At 44.1% G+C, this 25,591-nt stretch overlaps 1 protein-coding gene across 4 annotated transcripts in view; it reads left to right on the forward strand.

Moving 5' to 3' along the window:
- Nucleotides 1-25,591, forward strand: part of APP (amyloid beta precursor protein) — a 682,213-nt gene that overhangs the window by 528,152 nt on the left and 128,470 nt on the right. For all 4 annotated transcript variants that reach the window (XM_069636377.1, XM_069636379.1, XM_069636378.1 and 1 more), the window contains one exon: nt 8,515-8,736. In XM_069636377.1, coding sequence (XP_069492478.1) covers nt 8,515-8,736 — 222 coding nt within the window. The remainder of the gene's footprint in view (nt 1-8,514; nt 8,737-25,591) is intronic.

Genomic DNA, 25,591 nt, shown 5'->3' on the forward strand with positions numbered 1-25,591 from the left:
CTAGGAACGGAGCAGGCGTGAGAACGAGTTTCTAGGTGGGACTGGTATCAACCAGCTACGTGGCCTACAGTTTATCCGCAGCGGAGGGCAGGATCCCCCTGCAACCAAGACAGAGTGCGCTCTGGCCCCAGCAGCCTCCAGCCACTCAGTCAATATCACCTGCCACCTCTTAAGCCTCCGAAGACCAGTTCTTCGAAAGGTTCCTTGTGCTGATGCGAACCCCTCAGATGGGGGCCATCCTGTGGGATGCAGTCAGGGACTTGCTCCCTCCAGTCACTCGACCAGCGCCCATAGTCATTCCTCCTATGGCTCCGGAGCCAAAGATGCTGGCTCAGCATCCGCTGCCCTAGCCGTCTCCCCTTCCTCCCACAGTACATGCTGTTCCACACCAGCCTCTGCAGCAGCCTCCGGCTCTGTTCTACACACCGCAGCCCACGGTGCCCAGCACGCCTTCACCCGCTCTGGACCAGCTGGACACCCTGGTGGACACAGAAGAGGAGGAGGACCCTGACACGCTGTCATCAGCAAAGGCCTTCCAAGAACAGCTTGCTAGTTTGGCAGTCTATTTGGGCCTTCCTCACCCAGAGGTCGAGCAGCCCGAGGAGGGGGTCTTGGCAGAAGTCCTCACCCTTTGACCCCTTACCAGAATGGGTATCCCGATGCAGAAAGATGTTGTTGCCATGGCCAAGAAGGAAGTGGCTCAAGCCACACTCGGCCCAACTCATCAGCATCTCAATGGCAAGTTTCGACAGATGGAGGGGGATCCACTCATGCTGTCGGCGCACCTTCAACCTCACTCTTTGGTCATTGCTACATCCTCACTCTACTCTAAACCTCAGTCGTCCTTGGCCACCTCGCCTTCAGCGCTTCTAGGCAAGGAGAAGATCTTGGAGGTGTACGGGAAGAAGCTGTACTCGACGCCTCGCTGCACCTGCGTCAATCCAACGCGGATGCCATGCTGGCAGCCATTAACCTAAGGCTTTGGCAGGAAATGGCAGACTTTCTTCCAGAACTTGCGTTGCAGAGCCAAGCACGCTTCAAGGCGGGGGTAGGAGAAGCCAAGCTTGTAGCGCAGAACATCATGGAGTCCAACGTGGCCCACATCGATACCTCTGGCCGGGCCATATGCATCGCCATGGACATGAGAAGGACAGCCTGACTTTGGGCTACTACCCCTGATGTCCAGGAACACATATTGGACCTTCCATTCGAGGGTAGTGACCTTTTTCACTCTTCCACTGATGAGGATTTAGATAAAAAGAACAGCTTGAAAACGGCAAAGTCTTTATCCTAACAAAGGCCATGCCCAAGACATACACCCAGTCACAACAACGCTTCAACAAGGGGCAGGCCGGGACTTCAAGAAACTGGGGTCAAGGCAGCCTGACCGCTCTGAGTCGGCACCGGCGCAAACAAAGTGGGGAGAGCAAGGTTTTTTCCAGTCCCCCCTCCTCCGCAGCAGCCTCAGAGGAAAAGAAAGCATGGCGTGTCCCTTCGGGTCCATGTGTCTCCGGTGGGGGCAGGCTTGCCTTCCACATGCAATTCTGGCGCCAGAACCTTTCAGACCAATGGATCCTCTGTAGTATCCTCTGGGTACCGCCTACGGGTCCCTCCCTCTCCAACCCTCCACTCCCGCAGATTGGGACGGCAACTCAGTTGGCGGAAATTCAGTTGCTCATCAAGAGCCAGGCAGTGGAAGAAGTCCCAGCCTCCCAGAGAGGATTGGGGTTCTGTTCCAGGATTTTCGCAATACAAAAGAACCAGGCTGGCCTGAGATTTGTGTTCGACCGATCTACCATCAACCTCTCCCTCTTCAAAACTTCAAGATGGTTACACCAGCACTCATTGTGGACACTAAACAAGGGAGACTGGATGTGCTCCCTGGATCTGAAGGACACTTATCTACACGTCCCGATTTGGCAACCACATCGCTCCTTCCTGCGCTTCACGATCATGGGCTGCCATTTCCAATACAAGGTGCTACCCTTTGGCCTCAACTCAGCCCCGAGGGTATTTACCAGGCTCAGGAATGCAGTGGCAGCCATGTTCATGGTACAGGGCCACCACGTCTACCCCTGCCTAGATGACTGACTCGTCAGGGAGAGATCTCCAGAGGTGGTTATCCACACTTACTTCGCACTTACGAATACACTCCACGACCTGGGGTTTACCATCAACGTCAAGTCTCAGCTGAAGCCTGTGCAGAGCGTGACCGTCCTGGGCCTCATCTGGGATATGTGCTCCGAGAGAGTCTTTCCCTCGGAGATCAAGGTCACGGCCATCAAGAGAGCCACTGCTCACTTCCTTACCCAAGCATTGACCTCGGCCTGGTGGTACCAACACTTATTAGGTATCATGTGTAGAGGTGTTTATTTGTGTAGCACGCCAAACGCTCTGGTATCTGGGCACATTGTTTCGCAATATTATTTACATCATTTAACAAATTGCATGAGCAGGATTAAGTACATGACATTATATACAAACGGTGAGTAGTGATGAAGTAAGTCAGTGAGGGTTAATTAGTCTCTAAGGAGGAAAGCCAGTTTTTGGCACTTGTCCTGAATTGGGCAAAAAGAAGGTATAGTTCTTAAGGCTGTAGGTTTTGAGTTCCAGAGTTTGGACGCTAGAAAAGGGAAAATACTACCTTCAGATTTCTGGAGGTTATGCCTAGGGACTTTGAGGCAGTGTAGTTGGGCTGATCTAGTGGGTCTGGACGATTGATTTTTTTTGTGACTGTGCATGGCAAATATTTAGGCGCAGAATTTGATAGGCACTTATGAGTAAGGGCCAAGGTTTTGAGGGAATTTGTTTGATATACAGCCAGCCGGCATTGTCTAGTTTCAGAGATGTGGTGAGAGCAGGGAATGTTGAAGGCTGCTCTGATGGCATTGGTTTGCAAGACCGGAAGTTTGTTTAGGTTTCTTTTGCTAGTTACTAGGTTGAGTGAATTGCACTAATCCAATTTGGAAAGGACCACCATTCTAGCTAGGGTGGAGCAGCTTGTTGATGAGAGGAAGGGCCTACAGGCATTTATCAATTTACAAGTGTAGGCTGTATCCGAGGCTGCAGCATTCACTTGTTTCATCAGGGTTAAGGAGGAGTCTAGATGGACTCCTAGAGTCTTGATGCCTTTAGAGACCGGGATGTTAATGCCATCAATGGAGAAGGAATTGAAGGCAATGTCCAGTTTGTGTAGTTTAGCTTGTGAGCCCGTTAATAGTTGTTAGGGAGAATTCTCAAAAATGTGCTAATTCCCTTGTACCTTAGAGACCCCCAGCTCTTTTGCTGGACTTTAGGGCTTTTAATTTCTAACCTGGAGAGAGTGAGCCCTTTTTCTCACCCTCTCATGTAATTTTATTGTGATTTGGACTCTGCGTTTCTTTTGACTTTGGAGTCTGACAAACTCCATAGGCATCATCTTTGAATTGTGACGCACAGCACTTTCAGTGCAGTGGCACAGGGAAGTCTTTCAGATTTCCCAAAGGTTTAAATACCTTCCCTTGGTGAAACTACTGTTTCCAAGAGCAGTGAAGTGAAATTGACTTTACTTGCATTTTGTAACTTTCTAGACCCAGCACACACTATCCTACCATAGGGTGCTGGAGGGATTACTTGGTATCCCCTTTGTCTAGTTTCCCATGTAACATTTTTGTTACTCTTTCCACAAATAATGGCTGGTGGCAGTGGTTTACGTTTTACTACCATTGTGGGTCTTTAACGCGGGCTGCGTTCTCAGCTGCAGTAAGACACCCATGGATGCCATTTTGTCAAAATGTCCCAGTCTTCTTTTTTCGCCATTTGTCGGAAAGGTCCTTCTTGAGATTTACTCTGTGCGACAAACCAGGTTTGGTCCCTTTGTTTTGTCTTTGGCAGGATTCACAAGTGAAGCTCGCCTCTGGCGCCAGAATGTCTGGCAGGGGCAGGAAGTGAGGGAGGTGCCCAAAACTCCCTGTGCTTGTTCCCCCTTGGTTACAGGAATGCACCCAAAGGTGATTGGCCGGCTGGCTATCCGGCAAGTACAACCACCATCCTGTGATTGACAGCTAGGCTGGAATGAATGTGAGAAACCTGCATAAAAGGCGAGGCTTTTTGGCTTGGAAGGCAGTCAACCACTGGATGAAGGAATCCAAAGAAGAACTTGGAAGAGATGCCTGCTGCAACTCATGGACCGATGGTTTTTACAGTGAAGCCCTGCTGCTGTGCTGAAGCTCTGAATTCACCTCGACTAAAGAAGCCCTGCATGGACGACTTCTCCCCTTGAGCGGGTGGGGCCAATTAACTCCAAAGTAAGCCCGTCTGGACATCACCTCAGAGCTGGCTGTACTTCCACTGCTGCTGGAACCGAAGTACCAGGGAGAGGATCACCAGATTGTGTGCGTTGCTTTTAAGTCGGACCTGAGCGCCAGGAAGATCCTCCAGACTTCCCTGAAGCAGGACTGACCAAGGCTGAGCCACCTCAACAGAGTGCTGGACCCCAGATGCGAGGAAAGTCTGAAGTGGTATCGAGAACTGCTATGTTGCTATTTGCTGCCGGACACGAGGGGCTGAAACACCGAAGGTCCGCTGAATCGAAGTTTGCCCATTGCTGCCGCTGACCTTCCCATTGCAGTACAGGAGTCCCCAGATATCCTCCCACTTGTCCCCACGACTGAGGCCCAGGAACAACACGATCTACAGAGCTGTACAGGAACAGAAGCCAGCTGGAACCATTTCTTTTAACCAAAGGTACTGTAAAGTCGAAGAGAAATTGCCTCTTGTGGTGTAGCCTTTCTTGCTCTCAGTTGAGACTTGTCTTGGCTAACCTTGCAGAGTTGCCGCCCAGCATGTAACCCTTCAAGTGAATCTTATTTCTATAAACATTTCTAAAAACATTGTGCAACACTTTTACTTGCCTGCAAAAAAGATCTCCAACTCCCCTAGACATTGTTCAACTAACAATGGCTGTCCTGGCTCCCTGAGAGACTCTTCATACCTTCGACTCTGTGCCTTTTACAGTTCCCCCATGAAAAGGTTACATTTACTTGACATTGGAAGGGTTATAAAAAGTACTTGCCTGTTTATGAAGTATTTGTTAACCTTTGTTTTAGTCCCTCATCTAACCTTTGCACCAAACTCTGTATTACTCTAAATGTACCAGTGATACATTTATGTCCCCAGTTTCCTAGCTATTTTAAGTCACCTGAGGGCATAGGAAGTGTCTGTGTGCCATCCCCAATGGGTATCGTCTGATTTAGAGACACGAAGACTGTGTTTTGAAGTATATTATAAATGTTACATGTTTTGCTCCCTTCTGAAGAAGGCTTATATAACTGGCTGTTAAATTAATTGTTTAATCAAGAAACCTTGAGTATCAGTGTTTATTTGAATAACTGTCGTTGTGAAACTCTGTTACACCCCTACTGCTCACATTGACCCCTCTTCAGATAAGCCTGGCTGCTCAGCCACACTACCAACCTGTGTAGTACAGACTTATACCATTGGTTGGGTTCCTAATGCTAGGTCATCAAGGTTGCTGTAGTCACCCAAATGGTACTGCACACAATCTTGCCTAACACCGAGAGACAAGGGACAGGGGAGTTTCGGGAACCTCTCGCACATCCTGCCTTTCCAGACACACTGGGGCCAGAGGTGGGCTTCAGGGCTGAAGCCCGCCAAAGGCAAAATGGGCTAAAATCTGACTCGACGCACAGGGTAAAACCCAAGAAACACCTCACAAACAGAAAATGGCAAAAAAAGAAGACTGGGGCCATTTTGACGAAATGGTAACGCGTGGGTGCTGTACTGCAGCTGCGGTAGAAAAGCACAATGGTAGGAAAATTAAACCACTGCCACCAGCCATCTAAAGTATGGAGGGTAACATATAAATGTTACATGAGAATGTAGGATAAGGGGTTACTAGGTAACCTGCCGCCCTTCCCCCACCTTCCTGCCCCCCCACCCCAGCACACCAGCACTCAACATGAGATGGTGTGTGCTGGACCTACAAAGAGAAAAGGTAAGTAAAGTCAATTTCACTTTACCATTCTTGGTAACATTTAAACCTTATGAGAAATCTAAAAGGATTTCTCTGTGACACTGCACTGAATGTGCTGTGCGTCACCATACAAAAAGATGCCTATGGAGTTTGTCGGACTCCAAAAACAGTGAAAACGCACAATCAAATCGGGTCAAAACACACGAGTCTCAGGTCTCAATCAATCCAGGGTTAAAATTAAAAAGTCCTAAAGTACAGCAAAAGTGCTGGGCGGTCTATATGGTTGAAAGGAATTAGCACAGAAATGAGAATTCTCCTTAACACACAGCACTAAAAAATTCACTACTGATATACAGACACGCACAATCACCTGTTAAGTGCACTAACACCTTGCTTTTAAACTATTCAAGGTAATTTAGTGTAGTGAAGTAAGTGAATAGTGAACCAGCTAAGTAAACAAGACTTTAAGAACAAATGGGTTTACAGAACGAAGTTGGGAAAACATACAAAACCTTAGAACTAAGTTTCTAACCTTAGAAAGCTCTCACCTAGATAGAAGAAAGGGGAGCTATGAGTCTTTTAGGAAGTTGAACAAGTAGTTTAAATGTTTCAAGGTGCTGTTAAAAAAAATTCTTTAAAAGACCCTCTCCCAGTTCAACCACTTTAGGGGAGACCTAGAACTAGATCTTTACTCCTATAGAACCCAGGTATGTTTATGCACCCCCTGTACTCTGATTCACCATGTGACTAGCGTAGAAGTTCCTGAAAGTGCTGGGCCTTCTGGATTTGTGCGTTGGTACTGGGTGCACACGTCCCTTCAGACGTCAGGTTATTGGGTCTGGCTAGTTCTGTGCTCCGATGGACTGTATTATGGACAGCTGGACACGGAGGACACATCAACTTCATGAACCAACACTCGGGTGACCACCTCAGAAGACCCCCAGGACACAACACAGATGGCAAGCAGCGATGGTCACTTGGACAAAATGGCATAAGAGGACCCTTGTGTCGAGAACAAAGAAGCTTGTTCTGCAATGCGCCTCTTAGGGGAGAGCAACAACTTCAGGAGAGTCCCAAGGCTTAATTTGGGATAGCCGCTAGTGCAGTGAAGTAGCCCAGGTTGACATCTGGATAGATCACTGGATGGTACCAAGAATGTTCTGAGAACTTACAGTGGCCGCTTCTTCGAGCAGTGGTTTCAGTCCTTGTTCCCACCAGAGACTGAGCTTCACTGGGTAGATGAAGAAAGGGCAGCTGGCAATCTTACAGCGATGCATTCCGGGTCTTCATCGGGCTGCTCTCCTTCGTAGGGGGTCTTGTCTCCAACAATGATCTGATCCAGGATTCAGGCTCGTTACCCCCAGCCCACCAATGTCGGGGATCTGCACCATTGAAACTGGCAAAGGCTGTTCAATCCTGGACAGCCTCTAGCCAGTGCATCTGCCCAGCAACAGGCCTAGCCCCCAACATGCAAGCACACACAGACTTTGTTTGCCTGCAAACGCTGGAGCTTTCCCTGGCAAAGGGGTTACCATAAATGGTAAATCTAACTGCTGCAGGGCAGGAAAAAGGTCAAAAACCAAAGAACGGGGAGAAATCTTGTGTCATTATTGTTTAAAAGTATACGGCGCTCTATATTGCATTAAGCGGTAAAATGCAAAAGTGCACAAGACTAAAAGTATCCTCTACCATCATCCCATCCTGAAAACCTCATGCACATAGCTAAAAACAAAGTTACAGGGAGACCGTGTCGCTGCACTGAAGGTGATGTGTGCAGGAACATAAACCAAGAACTTACTGAACGGTTAGCCGTAGGGACTGATCAGTGCCCTCAAAACAGATTGAGCATGGTGGGTCAGTGGAGCAAAAAGGCTTCAAATACCTCCAGATTTAGGAGGGGTTCAAAAGAATGGCAAAAAGAAAGGTTGGGGCCCTGATGTCTTATTGAGGGAAAGCAGCAGTCACCTTTTTACGAACGGCCATCATTTCCATTTTCTGCTCCTATTAAAATGGTCTCCCTTTCGCCGAAATTAATGTTAAGAGTTTATATTCCCTATGGCAGAATTTTGGAAAAAACCTGTTCAACTTCGTTAAGTGGCGAGAACGAAAGTCACTGACTTTAGTAGAACATGGGTGTTTCAAAAGATGCATTATTGGTCTATCCTATACTGTTATGAATTGTTCCTGAACTTTTTTTAATTTGTTGCCATTGCTTTGACATTACTCCGCTTGTTCTTTTCTTAAAATAGCCTCTGCACTTTGTTCTGTCAAATATTTTCCTCTTGTGCTATAGTTTACAACAACATCCCAGTAGATTATATTCAGTAGACCCACTTAAACAATGGCAAAAATGAGATGCGCAAAGACTTGCAGTTATTTCTCTGAACACCTGTTAAAATCCTGTCTAGAGGGTGGTTTCAAAGTCCAGCAATATTGACAAAATAGTCCAATCCTAGTGATGTGCACATTTTACTGCAGGTGGCTCATTTGCTCCTCTTTTAATGATTTGGTGGATAATTGAGGTTTCTTCCTTTTTGTAGATGAACTACTTCAAAAAGAACAGAATTACTCTGATGATGTCCTGGCAAATATGATCAGTGAGCCCAGGATCAGCTACGGCAACGATGCCCTTATGCCATCACTGACTGAGACTAAGACAACCGCAGAACGTCTTCCAGTAGATGGCGAATACAACGTAGATGACCTTCAACCTTGGCATCCATTCGGGGTCGACCCTGTCCCAGCCAACACTGAAAATGAAGGTAGGGACCATTCGATATTCTGTGCTTTTGGCAGGAAGGCCACCGGCATGCACTGATTTAGTGTGCTACATATACGATCTGCCTGCTCTCAAAATTGTAAGTAATGCAATACATGTTCTGTTTTGTGTATTTATTTGTTACAAATGATTGCAATGTTTCAGCAAAGAGGCAGCATTACCACATGTCCTGAATATACCAGGTGACTGACTTGGAGCTGCGTATCAACTTAAGGCACTGGGCAGTTCACCCTCCCTCGTACTTAAGGGGAGGCTGGGTGTACCCCTTAATCGTGATCCAGCCCGCTCTAGGAGAATATTCTATTGATAGGCAATCATGTCCCAACTAAACATCATTAAAATCCCCAGAAACTATTGATCACATGTTGGTTCCTCTTGTTCACTAAAATCTTAACTTGACCAGCGATGAATATTAAAATGATACTATCAATAGTGATATATGTGACTTGCATGAAGATGAAGTAACCTTTCAATATGATAATCTGCTTCTGGGGCGTGCTTCTTCTCAATAAAGGAATCCACCAGGACTGACCTGCATGACCGGTTTTCTTGTGTGCTTTCCAGGAGGAGTGGGTGATTGTTCTAATAAAGTGCATAATGTGCAGCTGCTGTATGCTGGATAAGATTGTCCTAGTGAGCACGCTCAACATAAGGGATGTGCTTAGGATTGTTATAGTTTAATGCTGAAGGTGCTAAAAGCTGCAGATTTGAATCTCGATCTATCCAGATTTTCATCCCAAAATAGACAATTGGAAGAAAGCAAAATGTGCAGTGCGTGTTCCAATATTGAGGGGCTTGGCACACCTGGCATTAGAGATGCACAGCACCGTACAACATTGTGTTAAGCGGGGGTCTGCAACCTTTGGCTCTCCAGATGTTTTGGACTACAACTTCCATCAGTCCTAGGCTGCATAATCAATGGAATGGGTTGATGGGAGTCGCAGCCCAAAACATCGGGCGACCCAAAGGTTGCGGATCATGGTGTAAAGTATGCTTCTATTGCGCTGGAATTTCATGTTCTCTTTATGAAGCGATAACTAAGGAACATCACAAACGTTACTGTTTAAGAAATCTGAAAATTGATCATTGTCTCCTTGTAAGACTCTTGGAGTTTTTACTTTCTTCACTAGTATCGGAGTGTCCGTATCAGAAATGGAGTGGTCTGTAGCCTAGAGCGTGTGCCAGTGCCTTTGAAGCAGAGAGGGACTGTCAATTTAGTTAGGTATTTTTTTTTCATCCCTTTTGAAGTCTTAATGCCGTCAGTGTGTGTTTACAGCTGGATAAGAAAGGAACATAAATCGCAGCAGGTGAATGAGAGATGCACAGCCAAGGTTAATTCAAACACATAAAGGGAAAGGAACATTGGTGTGACGGAATAGGATGTCTTTAAGTTTCTGAAATAGTGGCTGGCTTCACTGATCCAAGCAGCTATTTGCTTGCAAGTCTGGGGGGTTAATTTACTTTGTGCTAGATGTCTTATAACATAAACATACATCACACTGACATCTTGTAACAAGAATACCTTTAATTATAGATTATCATACATATTGGGTGCACCTCCCTGAAGTGAATTCATTTACTGACAGCCACTACAGTTTGTATTCTCAAGAGTCTCCCACAATACTGCCCCAATGTTTTCAAATTCGATTTTTGACCTATATGCACATGAAGGCTAATGGCTGCAATCGGGAGGTGCCAGGAAGGAACCCTTTTTTTCAAAACATTCCTTTAAATTGGAATGAATTAAGGCAGCAAGCCTGTCCTAGGTGTGACAATTGGTAATTAAAGAGCACTATTTAGTTTGATTAATATACAGTTTCATAACACTTTGTGCTTTTCATTTTGTGAATTCCTTTGCCTCTTTAGGCCATACTGCCGCAGGCTTTAAGTATTTGTGGAGCCTCTGTGAAATTTAGCCAAAAGCAATGTCTTTGTTCCATTCAAATTTCATACACACTCTGGTAAAAAGAATAACCTAACACTAACATTTTTGTATTATTGTATTTTGTTTTATAAAGCACCTTAATCCAAAGTGCTGAACATTTAAAACAGAAAACGGTACAATGAAAAATGATTAGACAATAAAGTAATCCAATCCAGACAGCACACATTCAGGGATGTGGAAGAAGATAGGTTTTCAGGGAAGCACAGAAGAGAGAATAAACAGTGATAGATCAAAGTGAGAGTGGGAGGGCATTCCAGTTGAGATGAGCAAGAACCTGAAAGGATCGGAAGCGGGACTGGGCACATGGAGGACGAGGAACCACAGGACCGAAGAGAGCGGGTCGGCATATAGAAAGATAAAAGCACAGAGATAATTGGGCGTAGGTCCATAGAGGGATTTAAAAACAAGACAAAGAAAGTGAAATTTGACTTGAGAATGGAAAGGAAGCCAACCAAATGTGGCAAGAGAGGCAGAAATAGTCTTGATAGGAAAGAAGATAAAAAGAATGAATAGAAGCGTTAATGACTGACTTTAGTGGGGCAAGACAAGAGTTTGGAAGAGCAAAGAGAGTAGAAGAACACAAAATCAGTGAGGAAATTGGGAGTTTAGATGACTGGAAAGTGAGGAAGGGGCGAGTTTTACAGATGTTATGAAGGTGAAAACGACAAGAACTCGAGGAGAGAGAAATGTGATGAGAGACGGAAAAATTTGAGTCAAAGATGAGACCAAGATTACGAGCAGTGGTAGAGATTGGAGGGAGGGAAGGAAACGAACAGGGCAGGGTTATGGGGGGGGAAGAGTTTTGGCAGGGAAGAACAGAACCTCAGTCTTACCCACATTAAGGGTGAGGAAGTGAGAAGACGTCCAACACTTAATAGCGGTGAGACGGGCTGTGAGGGTGTGGTGGATTTCAGCAGAAAAGGAGGAGAAAGATAGAAAAAGCGGTGTATCATCTGCATAGAAGTGATGGGAGAGACCAAAGGAGGAGATAATAGCTGCGAGTTGTGAAATGTACACTGAGAAGAGAAAGGGCCTAGGACTGACCCTTGGGGTACCCGATGGTCAAGAGGGAGAGATGTACAGGTTTTGCCTGCCCATGAGACAGAAAAAGTCTGATTAGAGAGATGAGAGCTAAGCAAAGATCGAACAGAACCCTTAAGACCAAAGGAAGAGAGCGAAGACAGAAGCAAGGAGTGATCCACGGTGTCAAATGCAGCAGATGAATCAAGAAGAATGAGACATATCGAGCTGTGAGAAGGGAATTGAGAACAGAAATCTGAGCAGTTTCAGAAGAGTGTACAGGACGAAAGCCAGATTTGAAATTGAGGAAGAAGAGAGAGATCAGTGACAAAAGATGGGATCTGAGAATACACAAGACACTCAAGGAGTTTAGAGAGAGAGGGCGGAAATTGGAGACAATCTGAGGATTAGCTGTGGGTTTTTTAAAAATGGGAATGATAGTTGCATGCTTTTAAAGGAGACAGGAAAGACAGACGTCGAGAGGCTGGCATTAAAGAGACATGATAAGGTATTAGAAGGGGATAGACTGGGTATAGAGCAGAGGGAATTGGATCGGTGGGAGAAGTAATACGGTGGGCCTTATTAAGTAAGAGAAGAACATCAGTGTTGGAGATAGAAGCAAAGTGAGAGAAAGAATAGGAAAAGGCGATGATGAGCCTGGAAGAAGGGAGGCTTCAATGTTTTGATGAAGAGGGAGAACCTTCGATGAGACGAAATGGGTGAAGTCAAGAGCAGACAAACTAGAGTTAAGACAGTGGTCAGGAGTGGCAGGATAGAGACAGCGTACAAGGGTTTGAAAGGCAGATTGATTGTGAAGATCAGAAAAGTAGATACGCTTATGTAAAGGATTCCAAACGGGCGTCACACACCGGATCAGGACTCTTGCCCTTAGCCTAGGATGTAGCGCTCAATTAGAATACTTTTTCTTTATTTTCAACTAATTCGATTTGAGCTAGCACCCAACCTGTCTCACACCCCCTTTTACAAATACCCCTGGTCACAATGGGCCATGAACCAGGTCGGTTGGGGGAATACAATATTTTAATTACAAAGTAAATCACACAATTTTTATATTGGGCAGCAATCACCAATGGGGTGATAATTACAATGAAAACTACTGAAATACACTTGGTTAACCTTCAAGAACATATCCAAAGCACAAATGAATAGGAGCACTTTTTCAATTAGGATAAATAGCACCCGAGATAGGATTTCACCCTGCAATGTCCCCTCAAACCCCAATTAATCGACTTCCGAGTGGATAGAAAGAAGCAGCAGGGAGTCCTGGATATGAGTCAGCAAATAGAATTAAAATCTCACCTTCCCCTCACAAAACCCTTTGCAATGGCATAAAATGACACTCGGAATTTGACAATTATACGTGTGGTTAAATAATGATGTACATATGTTTTATCACAGTATCAGGGATGTAATATCACTGGCAATTACAAGGCAAGGTATCAGCAAAGGGCATACAGTTCAAAAAGCACAGTGCAGTCAAATTTTCACGTTGAAAAGTTGCAATTCACGCTTTTTTGCAGTTTTAAATGTCAAAGTTTTTTTTTAAAAACGGGTGAAATGCACCGAATCGGAATGCGTTTTTTAGGCTGGGTGACAGATGCACATCACAGGGACCATATAGAAGTGAAAGAGTAACTATAGCTGAATCATTGGATGAGATCTTCATGGTAAAACATTCGGTTTTGGTAAAATAAAAGCAGTTCAGATGAAAAAAATTGGTTTGGAAAGAATGGGCAAGTTTTACTTAAACTATATTATCAAGAAGATATCGCTGCCCATGGAACAGGTTAAGCGGCTGAATTAACCCCCTTCACGCCGCGTGTCTCTATATGGAAATTAAATTATTCAAAATATTGCTAAGGAGTTACAAGATGGGGTGAATGAAAGGATGGCGGTAACACTAGGTCAGGATGCACAGAGAATTAGAACAGTTTTAGACAAGTTATCAGGGTATGAATAGGATTACTTAGAAAATAGGATAAAGACAAAGGGTCAACATGGGATAGGCTATGGGATGGGAAAATACTCACAATCCGCACTTGAGTTTGGGATTTGGGACAGCCAGGCGGGTTTCTGGGCTCAAGGCTCTGGTCACCGCACGGCGGACTCTTCTGGCAAAAAGACAGCTGGGCAAGTCTGGTCACTGGATGTCAAGGGTACAGTGGGCATGCAGATAGTGGGCAAAAAGCCGGTCTGGTCACCGGATGCTCCCAAAAGGGTACCACAGCTATTCCCCTTGTTGGGATTTTTGTGGGATTTCTGGATCAATGGCTTTGCTGGGATGGGGTCAGCTATGCTTTGGCCTGGCTGGCAGTAGTCTGGAATCTTGCAAAGGTGGATCTGGAATGTCTGGATACGCAGGCTCTGGAAATTCAGGAGAGAGTCTTGTCCCTGTGAGCTCCCACCCCTCATATAAAAGCGGGTGACATCGCCGGGTTTATTGTTGGACAGAACTAAGCTAGACCTAGCCCCAAGAACAGGATAGGCCAGCGTATGTTGGTCGCCTACTCCAGGAGGGGACTCAGGGTAGGGGGTTGTTTTATGAGGTGAAATGCCATTGCACAGTCCTTTTTGCCAAAAATCAATCTTAACTTAAATCACACATTTGTACAGTTGTGGCATTTTGGCAAAATTACATAGGCAGATTACATATTTCACACACAGCATGGCAGTCCAACTCTCCAGTTTGTAGGACTTTGTTTTGTCCATCTAATAGTTTTTCATCATTTTCAATGAAATTACTTTACCTAACATTCTATAACTTTATACATGTGTATATATTGTCATAAGGCATGTGAATATTGAATTTCAAAGTGGCATCATATACACATTCCACAGAATATCTAATTATCTGCCATTTCTGTCCACAATATGCCAGTGAAGGCTACCACATCTTGTTTAAAAGCCACAAAAATTACATTTAAACTGTTAAACATTTACATTCCTGCGAAGTCCTGTTTCAGAGATAAGTCTTCAGTTTATTAATAAAATAGTCTTTTCAGACAGATGGCCAGTATTGTCTACCAAATAAGGGCATAGCTTACAAGGCTGCTCTGGAGTTGGCATTGAAGCTCCCCAGTAGAAGTTGCGGGGAGGTGTTGCTTCAGTTTTCACACGTAGGCGTCCCAGAATCTATTGTCAACCCTGAGCACAGACTGAAGTCTGACGAGCGTGTGATATTCTGCCTCCTGGTCCATTCAAAGTTTCAAAGGGCATAATTAACACGGAGGTGTCCCAGAATCTACTGTGGCTTCTCTTGAGGTAGGGTACTCCTGTTGTCGGCACCCAACAGTCCCTTGAGCCATGGCAGAAAACCTGTTTGGGCTGATTTCCCAGACCAGCCAATGCAATTATTTCTTTTTTTATTTTGTTCTGAATCAGAAGCAAGCCTGTTGAAATAAAACATCCCATATATGTTTCCCAGCAAAATCCCCTTTACATTGCTAGGCAAGGACAGGGCACTTTTAAAACGGGCATTTTTCTTATTTGCAAAAGCACATTTTGACACGTGGTGAAGTCTGCTGGGATGTCCCTCTCAATTCGGTTTTTCTCTTCCATCTGAGTTCCCAATATTGTTTTTCAGCCCTAGTCAGTTTCACTCACACAGCAGTATGTTCAAGGCAAAGGTCCACTGAAATTGACCTATGCGCAGAGAGAGTTTTTGTTTTGAAGGGTTTATTTTGACATTTTGTAGCACAAAAGTCAAGCGTTTTCCTGTGCGGCTGAAAGTAAAGCTTCTGTTGATTTCCCAGATCTGGTGTGACGCAGCCTGTCATTCAGGGATAATGCTCTCTTCTGCTGGAGCACAATCTGACTATGGATGGGCATGGCATGGTCTCACTGATAAAAGCAGTGTGATGTTAAACAGATGTGTCAGGGCAGCATCCTTTTCAATGTAAAATATTCACTTTCCCATTTTCATGTGCTTTGATGGAATCCTTGTTCTATTTACTGGGATATTCTAGAAGTCTGTAAAAAGGAGGGATATGAGCTACCAGTAACAGTCATTCCAGAAACCTTTCAAAATATACACTACAAAGTGGCACTGTGTATCATTCCCCATTCCCCATTCTCTAGAGTTATAGCATAACACAGACTGCCTCTTTAAAAAGCACTCCCTCAGGGTAGTGACAAATAGCCAATCATAAAAGAATGCATACTGCAGCATGCTCAAAGTCCCCTCCCCCAATTCCAGAACAGGTCATTGGGAAATGTCTGGAATTACTTTCCACACAGACAAGATTTTTTGTTGATACTTTTACAGGTTGATCTGTCCTATCCGGGCCCCTCCTCTTATCCTGAATCATCTCAGGTAGCGGGAGGATCTATCCCTCCTTCAATCTCTTAAATTAGCTCTCTGGTGCCTTAGGACCTTGTCTATGGGCACTTGGGATTCACTGATGAAAACATGTCCATTGTTCAAGTGGTTCTAAAGGACACTAAGAATGCTATATTGCAGTAACTGCAAACATGTTTGTCACTGGTTAGAGGACCTAATCGGCTTTATCCCTCTCTGGACAACATTCTGACCTTTGTTTCGAGCCTGTCTACATTAAGGATGAAACTAGAATCGTGTCATCCAGAGGCATTTGTAGTCTCACCAGATTATATCCACCATTTAGACAGCCTAGTCCCTAGCGGGACTTGAACGTAGTTTCCCTCATGCATAAACATTTCTATCGTATGGCCTCTACGGTCATAAGCTTTATCTTCTGGAATACAGATTTATTTCGTGGCATCTGCCATTGTGGAGCTGCAAGCGCCCAGCTGCAAAGAACCTGCACACCTAGCCTTCATGTTCTTATATGGTAGTGACCGAATTCTATTTCAACCTGATAGTCTCCCACCCTTTTTTTTCTCGGATCCTTGCGATGAATCACAAAGAGCCTTACATAACAGATGTGGCAAGAGCTGTGATATTTGACCTATAGTATACAAAGTCCTTCAGGTCTTAGACTGTTCATCACTTATGGGGCTTCCATTAGTATCCAGGAAGCAAAAGGTATCAGTAGGGTGGTGGTGTTGTACATTATAGAAGACTGCAAGAATCGGCGGCATCCAGTGCTTAAGAGCCTTTATGCACGTTTAGTTCTGCCAAAATGTCATCCGTAGCATTCCAGAGGCATGACCCACTAGAAATCATTTGTAGTGCTGCCTACTAGTCCATGCCTCAGGTTTTGTAGGCACTAGACACTGCCTCCGACAGATGCAAGGTTCGACTAGAAGGTGTTGGGTAAGATTTTCATATTTATGACACCGTTCAGCTGGGGCTGGGCTCTCACCCAACGACCAAGTGCTAGCCCCACAGACTAAACTTTGAAACACAATTATTTTCATATCAAGGGAAGGCCAAATAGTTGGGCGTCACTTGGCCTTCCCTTGATCTGAAAACAATAGTCTGGTCTTCTCAATTATCTGATGGTGTTGGTGAGGGCCTATGGCTCTTTAAAGTACCTTGTTCCGCTCTACAGCTTGTAAAGCAGAATGAATATTAGCTTCCTCAAGCAGCCATAGGCCCCCTAGCGCCAGTGTGGTGGTACAGCCTTATGCTAACAGTGGATTTATGTGCTTCCTCAGATGTATAGTTTTATGAAGCCCTTACTTGGACTTTAGAAAGAGTAAGTTAAAGTTGCTCACATAGGGACAATATCTATGGGGGTAAGAGGGACTGTGGGTTAGGAGTACAGTAGTCACTGCAGTGAGTAACTTACTGCTGGTTCCATTTCTCGAAGTTAATAAAAAACAAAGTGCCAACACGAAATGAATTCCACCTCCATCCCTTCAAACTAGCAAAGGAATTTGCTATGACTTCAATTCTCTTCTAACTGTATTGATAAATGTCGAATAGCTATATAGTTTGAGTATATATATATGCATTGCAATCTAGGAAAAGCTGACCTTTCCTTGAAAATGACAAGTCGGATTACACAAACTCTCATGTCTTTAACTGTTGGGGGGGGTCAGGAAAGTTCACCGCAATCAAGAGGGGTTTTTCTCGCACGCGCCAGATGAGACTAGGGTTGTGGCAAACCGGGGACGATGTTACAATTTCATATGTATCCCATATAGTTAAATGTGAATGGGATATGTTACTTTTTGTTTAGAACTGATGCATAGTACATTTCTACGTATGCAGAAAGATAGCGTTTTAAAACCACTAAATGTACATGAACACAATTCACACATGGGGTGCTCTGAAGTACATGGAAACTGAGAGAAAGGGGGGGGTTTTAAGGTGCATGCAAGGAAGAAAACTGGTCATAGAGAACCCACTGTGAAGAAAATAAATGAGTTATTAAACATGCATGCACACTGATAGAAATACACAGAGAATTGCTAAATCTAAATGTAGTGGGCTTTTTTAGAAATGGATTCAAACACGGCCGTCTGGGTTTTTCTGAAGGTGAACTTTGAGAAACTGGTTCTGTGGAGTTTCAGAGGCCAGATATAGTTCAAGAAGTAACTTCGACCTTCGTGATGGTCAGCTTAGTTAAAGGAGCGGGCCATTGGCTTTATGGTCTTATCAGTATCGCAGAAAGCAGATGTAATCTCTTGAATGCATGGGAGCTTGACAGAGTTTTCGCTATTTGTTCTTATCAGTAATAAACCATAGGGTGAATCAATGCTTGAGGTTAAAATGATTGAAAGCCAGGAGTTTCAATTGTATTTTTAGATGTGCTGTATTTGATGAAATTGCAGTTATTTGGATTAGAACGTTCCAATGGTGGCCAGGGAACAAGATAATTATCAATTCAAAGAGAACTTGTCTACCCAGCCTTCTTCATATCGCTTGATGTATTTATGTGAACCATGTGCAATTATGAGTTAAGATTAAAAGGGGTTAGGCAAGTTACTGCTAGTAATCAATTATGTTTGCATAAAAATGTTTAACTGGTTGTCCTGACTTAACCTGGATGAATCCCAAGAAGGTGTATGCTATGAATACAATTTGAAGATGGTAGTTGAGAACGGTTACCAATGAAAATGTAGGAATCTGAGAAAGATGGGATTCCTTTGAAGAGGTCTTTGTCCGATCACATGTGGCAGACGGATTGTAATAAAGTATCTGAGTGTTTTCACTGTTGCAAAAATGTATATAAGGTGTCAACATGTGTGGTTTGTTGAGGTTTGGTTTAGTTTGGTTCTACAGCGCCATTTAACTGCTCCCCGGACAATTGTCCAATAAACCTGCTGTATGAACAAAACGTGCACTCCTTCCTCCGGTGTGCAAAGGTAGCGGGCGCCCCTCTCTCGATAGAACAAGGCTTGATAACCTGTTCAGTGGTTATTAACCACTTGAGAGTTCGCAGCCACTGCTTTTTCTCACTGTGCCTTTCACAGATGGGAAATATCCATTTGCATATCAGTCTTTGTCCTGCCCAGGGGCAGTCCAGCACCGAAATGCAATGGTATTCCTCCGGTGGTTGGCCTGCTTGGGTTGAGGTCATTAGTGGTCCGCCCCCAGATAAGCATTCCTGACTTCTGCCTACTTCATAGCCTGGTTTAAACCTGTGTAATACCAATTAAAATAACGAGACAGACATTTGTACAAGTCCACGAAGATGAGAAGATGGATGGATGCATGCAAATAATTATTAACTTTGTAGATCAATACATTAAGTATCTGAAGAAGAATTATGTTATTTGCTACTTATGAAGGGTTATACACAAAACTCATTGAGCTGAATTTTGCTTTGTACTTTTTGTATTCAATATATCGGACTTTATGACCTTGCTGTGTTCTTAATATTCGTCGATATTCATTTATACGGATTGAGCTATTGACTGTTATTCAGTACAGTGGTGTGCAAGCGACGCAAGTGTCCTTACGTTTAGGTCTAGTTTATATCCATTCAACCTTGCACTGAGTGGGGTACATTACTATAAATGGACAGTGACTGCAGAGTACTTTCTCAACAGTGAGTGATTGTCATTACACCAATCACAGGTATTCTAGCCTCTCAAATCTTCAAGACTACAATTAAAACCTGACTCTCCAGGAAGTGAAAGCGCTGTTCAAAATCAAACAAATGAAAGTTACATTTGTAATTGAAATGGAAACTCTGCAAAACCTGTCCCTGTGATAATCCAGATGGGTATTTAACTTTATGTAGCACTTTGTGCATGGTCCGTCCAACATCTAGGCACTGTGATGATTAGATCTCAGTCTATACTCCTTTTAACGACCTTTGAAGGATGTTAGCCAATAAGATAGCTCAGCCGGTTGAGCACTCATTGCGAGATCTGTGCGTGATCTGTAGGTTACATATTCGAAACCCGGCAAGGCTAACTGAGCCTTTCCTCCTTTCTAGGTCGTTAAAGGAATACCAACTTCGGTTTGGTGATTGTGATAAATATGTTCTATGTACAGCGCTTTGCCAAAATCGCTATATAAATAAGAATTTGACCATGAGATTAGGTATAGAGTTTAGCATGGCATCCTTGCCTCGCTGCACTGTTGTATAATAATATTGGCATACCATTAGGTAATAATAGTTCCATAGACAGAATTGTGAAGTCGGCTCGCATCACATCTAGATAGAACTGTAAAGATTAGCATTGCGCCACATCTAGACAGGATTGTAAAGATTAGCATGTAAATTCTAAACCGCGATGCCACTATCCAACCAACTAAACAATCTCACCCCTCTGCATACACCCCTCAAACTCTAACTAAACACAACCATAGCTCGAATGCACAACAAACCGCACACACTTCACCACGCTGCAAAACCAAAATATACTACACATAGCCTCACACAACGTCTCCCAACCGAAAAGCACACCCAAGCTCAGCGAACGGTGCAACCGAACTGAGGTTGCCAACAGCACATCACTGCTCTCTTGCCTTTCTCCCACTCAATCCTACTAACCTTCCTAGGCTCTTCCAATCCACCAGAGCGTCTGTGGACCACTCGAGTGGTGACGGTGTGCAGTACAAATACCCTTTAACATTAACAGTGCAGAAAGCTGCCACCTGGTAATAATTTCCATACAGGTTTTGCACATGTCGGCTGGATGTCGCATACATTTTACTCTCTTGAAAAGGAGACTTTTTTTTTTTTACTCTTGAAATTACATTTACTCCGTTTAAAAATTAGTAAAATACTCACACCTCAAAATCCTATGTGGTGCACTGTGCAGTAGGCTAAAAATGAGTTATAGGGGCGGTCCACCATTTTTTTTACATAGATATAATGGAAAGAATTTAAGGACCAAATATTAGGTTCAAAGAAATTGGTGATATCTGGTTCCGCTTTGCTCACCTATTTTGCCTGTGCGGTCCGTGGACAGGCATCTGATAGGCCCTGAGGGTGCCGTGATGTCCGCGGACATCGGACGCGTCCACTGATTGGATTGTGAAACGCGTGAAGTGAATCAGATTTTTTTGGAAACGCCTGCCATAATTCGTGGACATCCGCCGGTGTCCGCGGACATCGCGATAGAAACATATAAAAAAACACAACATTGCACTTGTCAAGCTTAATCTTTGGGAAGGTGAGGGGTGATGAGAAGGGGATGGGATATGGTGGTAAGAAGCCAAAAAACAGGTGTTTTTCACCCCTGGGAGTCTGCGAACAGTCCGGATATTCGAGGAGCAGTCCTGTGATGTTGGCGAACAAGATGTTCGGGGGCATCTGTGCCTGTTTTTGCATTACAGGGTTGGTGAATAGCAGCTCTTGGATGGCTTATGACTTTGGCGCCGCTTGATGACACTGCATGACATTTTGGAATTTTATTGTAGACTTGATTCTGAATGGTTTTGGAAAGTATGGAGCAGTTTTGTCAAGAGGGAACACATTTAGAGGCGGGGTTCCAAAATATTATAAAGGCTTATAAATGTAGTGCCATTTGCCGAATCTGCACAAAAGTTTGCAAAAACAAATTTAAATCTAGATATAAATGTTTTTCTAAAGTTTGGGATTTTCTGAAGAGGGGGCTAAATTAGATTGGGATGGGGGGGTCGCAACATTTTTAGATGGCTTAAAACTTAGTTGTCATTTTTTGAATGTGGACAAAGGTTTTCAGAAAGATTATAGACACAACCTTCAATGTTTGTGTAAAGACTGAATGGATTTTGTCAAGTGGGGCTTAAGTTATATGACTATTGTATGTACATACAATTTGACACTTTTGAAAAAATAAAACCTGGGTGGATTTCAAGCAAACTCGTGTAAGGTGCATTGGCAAGGACCTTAAAGCATGGTTTTGCAAATGTCCCAGTGTTTTATTTTTTGACAATTGTCATAATGTAGGTACAAAAAATTGTGATATGCCTTTGGTGACTGAGGTATAACCTGTGGCCATGGGCAGCGGCCACATTGTCCGGGTCATGGTATAAGGTCATGACCGGACAGTCTGGCTACTGGCCCATGACTGCGAGGGATGAGAAAATTGTGTTAAAGTGGCCATGTCCACCTGGGTCCGGCTATGTGGTAAAGTTATTTGAAAGTAGAATAGGTTTGAAAGGGCAAAAAAATGTGCTTGTGGTAATATGATCATATGGTTCTGACTTTGCCTTCTGAAGGCTGCCATGGAAAGGGAATAGGGGCTCTGTACGGCGCCGCCCTTCTCTTTCCATGGTGGCCATCTTGGAAAAAGATTTTCCTTCCTACAGCTGGACGCCACAGGCACCCTGGGTTCCCACTTTGGGAGCCAGGGGTGTTAATGGCCTTTATCCCCCATTGCAGGGGCTGCAATGTAGGATAATGGTCCGGAGTCCTCATTTATTTATAACACGCCGAAGCCCGCAGCCATCAGGCCGCACACACACACACACTTCTCTTGGGCCTATAACTTAGGCTGCCGGGCTGTTCTCCCCCGTTCCGGTCCCTGGAACGGGGGAAGAATGTCACATTATTCCCATTAGCATAACACAAAATGCTAATGGAAATGTTGGAAAAACGTATTGAGTCTATGTACTTTACTGAGAAATGTAAAGTAAATGGAGTCTATAAGATTTTCTTTAGTTCTATTTTTTTTAATTGTGAAAGGTGGTTCCTAAAGGAACCTTTCTTTTGTTGTTCAAAAAAAATAAAATGTTTGCAGGACAGGTGTGTGTGTGTGTGTGTGTGTGTGTCTCTTCTAAGGTAGTGGCCAGTGTTTCTCATGCTCCTTGATTACAGCTTCAAACGCATGTCGAAATTGCTTCCCCCTGCAGAGTGTTGTGTTGTAGTATATACAGAGAACTGTTGCCTCTTATTGCTTGCAAGGTAGCTGGTGGGATTTTGTCCCACAGAAATAGGCTGTGTGGTTTCAGTATTGGTTGAAGATGATGTGGAGGAAGACAGCTTACTACTTGCTAAGAAAGGAACAATCTTTCTGAGAGCGTTGCGGTAGTTGGATTTGGTGTCGCGGCACATGGAGGTCCTGTAATGTCCACGTAGTCCGCGACTGAGTACAAAGTTGCACTCAGTGCATTTCACTTTTGGAGCTTTAGCCTTTGGTTCATTCCCAACAGTGCTAAAGAACTGCCACACCCATGATTCTCTCTGGGTGCTAGAGGTAGACACTTCCTCTAACTCATTTTTTTCTTGGTCCTCTTCATTGTCTTTGGAAATACTGCACTTTTTTTGTTGTGTGGGTCCTCCAGCTGGTGTTGGCGGTGGCTCTTGGGGAGGAGGGATGGCAATAGCTGATACCATATTTAAGATGAAAAGCAGTTTTGCCACTATTCTTCCAACTATGTGCTTTGTACTAGATTGTTAATGGATAATGAGTAAGAATAGGTGTAGGAGCTGTGCAAGGGTATATTTTGAGCTTGAGTAGATCAGTAGAAAATGCAGTTCGGAACTGTCCACGAAGCAAGGACCCGAACGCGAAGTGCAAATGCGTTCATGGACAAGTCATCATGCCTCGCGTAAGCACATGGTCACGTGGCGCTGTCCGGAAGGTCCACAATGATGTCAGATGTTCGCAGACATCGACGGAAGCAAAAACAGTGGAAAAAGTATAGAAGTGTTCAAATTGATGCTAGAAGGTGGGACATGGCAGAATTTTAAGGTGAAACATTGTAAATTGGACAAAAACGTTGTTATATTGGGCTAAGTATGATATTAGTAAACCAATGGAATTCTCAGAAAAATCTTTGTTAAAGAGAGATGTTATGGTTAAGTTTCACCAATAAAAACCTATACAATTCACTCGAAAATCGTTGTTAATGGGACGTTATGGTTACAAGTAAAACCGAAAAACATCAGAAATTCGCCATTTATGATAAGCTAAGCAACCATAACTCGCACCACCACTGTGCACTGCTAAGACTAACACCCGGACATCAAAGATGACATCACAAATGTCATTGACATCACTGGTGACATTACATATCTGGCACTTGTTTTTGTTCACTGAAATATCTAGGCCAGGTGGCTTTGTTCACTGATCGTTTGAATATAAACATTCAAAAGGTGCTGTATAGCTAGACGTTAACCTGGTCATATGTTCTTAAAGTACTTTCCTTAGGGTTTGGTCTCAGCTCATGGTGCACGTACATGGGACAATAGGCAGGCCTCAAACACACAATTCATTTGTGTACATGAAGGTAAACATTAATGCTATTAACATTTTCTGATGATGCTGTTTCTTTGTTCCTTACTTTAGTTTCTCTGTATGTGCCTCTGATTTGTATGCATTGTGGGTCTTCATATGTATTGTTTGTACTAGCACAAGTGTGTAGTAAGTCTTGAATTGTTAGCTAGTTATTACATGTTTAACATTACACAATCACCCCTGACATGTGACCAACACTATAAACACAGCCCCTTGTAGGGACTTCATCGAGATACAAGCATCAGAAATACGATTACGGTGAGTAATGTATCATATATATATATATATATTTAGTTAAGGGGACGTTCTGGTTAAGTTGCACTAATAAAAACCTATGACATTCAATGGAAAAACATTGTTACAGGGACGATATGGTTACAGGTAAAACTGAAAAACCTCAGAAATTCGCCAGTTATGGTAAGCTAAGCAACCATAACTTGCGCCACCACCGTGAACTGCTAAGACTAACACCCAGGACATCAAAGATGACATCACAAATGCCACCGATTGGACAGCCACCCACCTCTTTCTGTAAACTGCAGGGAGAGTTTGCAGAGTAATTAATGGGATTTCTAAATAAAAGGAGAGGTTCCTGTGGCAGAAGGCAAGTCGACCACTGGAACAGAAGATCTAAAGCAGAAGACCATCAGAGACACCTGCAGACCCTTCCAGTATCCGTGAAGCGACCACTGCTGTCCCTGACCCTGTTTTCTTATCGACAAAGGAGCTCCGAAGAGGACTCCTTCCCTTTGGCTGGTGGAACCAACCTGCCCTAAGACAAATTGCTGTTCCTCGAGGCACAGTGACCTTCCCATGCTGCAAACCATGAATATCAGGGGACCTCCAACCCATTTGCAGTGCACGATGCGTGAACAAATCCTCCCAGAACTTTGGTGAGCTCCAGTTGGACCTCCACAAGCACTAACCCACTCATTCAAGTCCCCTCACTAGAATGCATGACTGCGGAATTGAGGTGGACCGACGGGCGGTAACTGTTCACTGTTGGAGCTGATCAAAGGGCGCCAAAACTGCAGACCGACATAGGAGACCAAAGAAATCCTTGCTCCGGGTCCTTCCTCGCGACTGCTGCTGTGACATCCCATTTAGAGTCCTTACTTTCGTCACCAAGCTGAGGAATCCGGAGAGGGGCCCGTCAATGTTGCACAGGAAAGAATCAAGCTGCATTTTCTTCAACCACCCGAAGGTACTGTTGGGCTCAGGATATAGAACTTAACTCAAGCCGAATAGTCGCTCTAGTGTGACTGGAGTGCAATACCAGGTGTTTGGGTGTCCACCCATACCT

Source organism: Ambystoma mexicanum, chromosome 7p, assembly GCF_040938575.1.
Source record: "Ambystoma mexicanum isolate Mex_15411 chromosome 7p, UKY_AmexF1_1, whole genome shotgun sequence".
NCBI lineage: Eukaryota > Metazoa > Chordata > Amphibia > Caudata > Ambystomatidae > Ambystoma > Ambystoma mexicanum.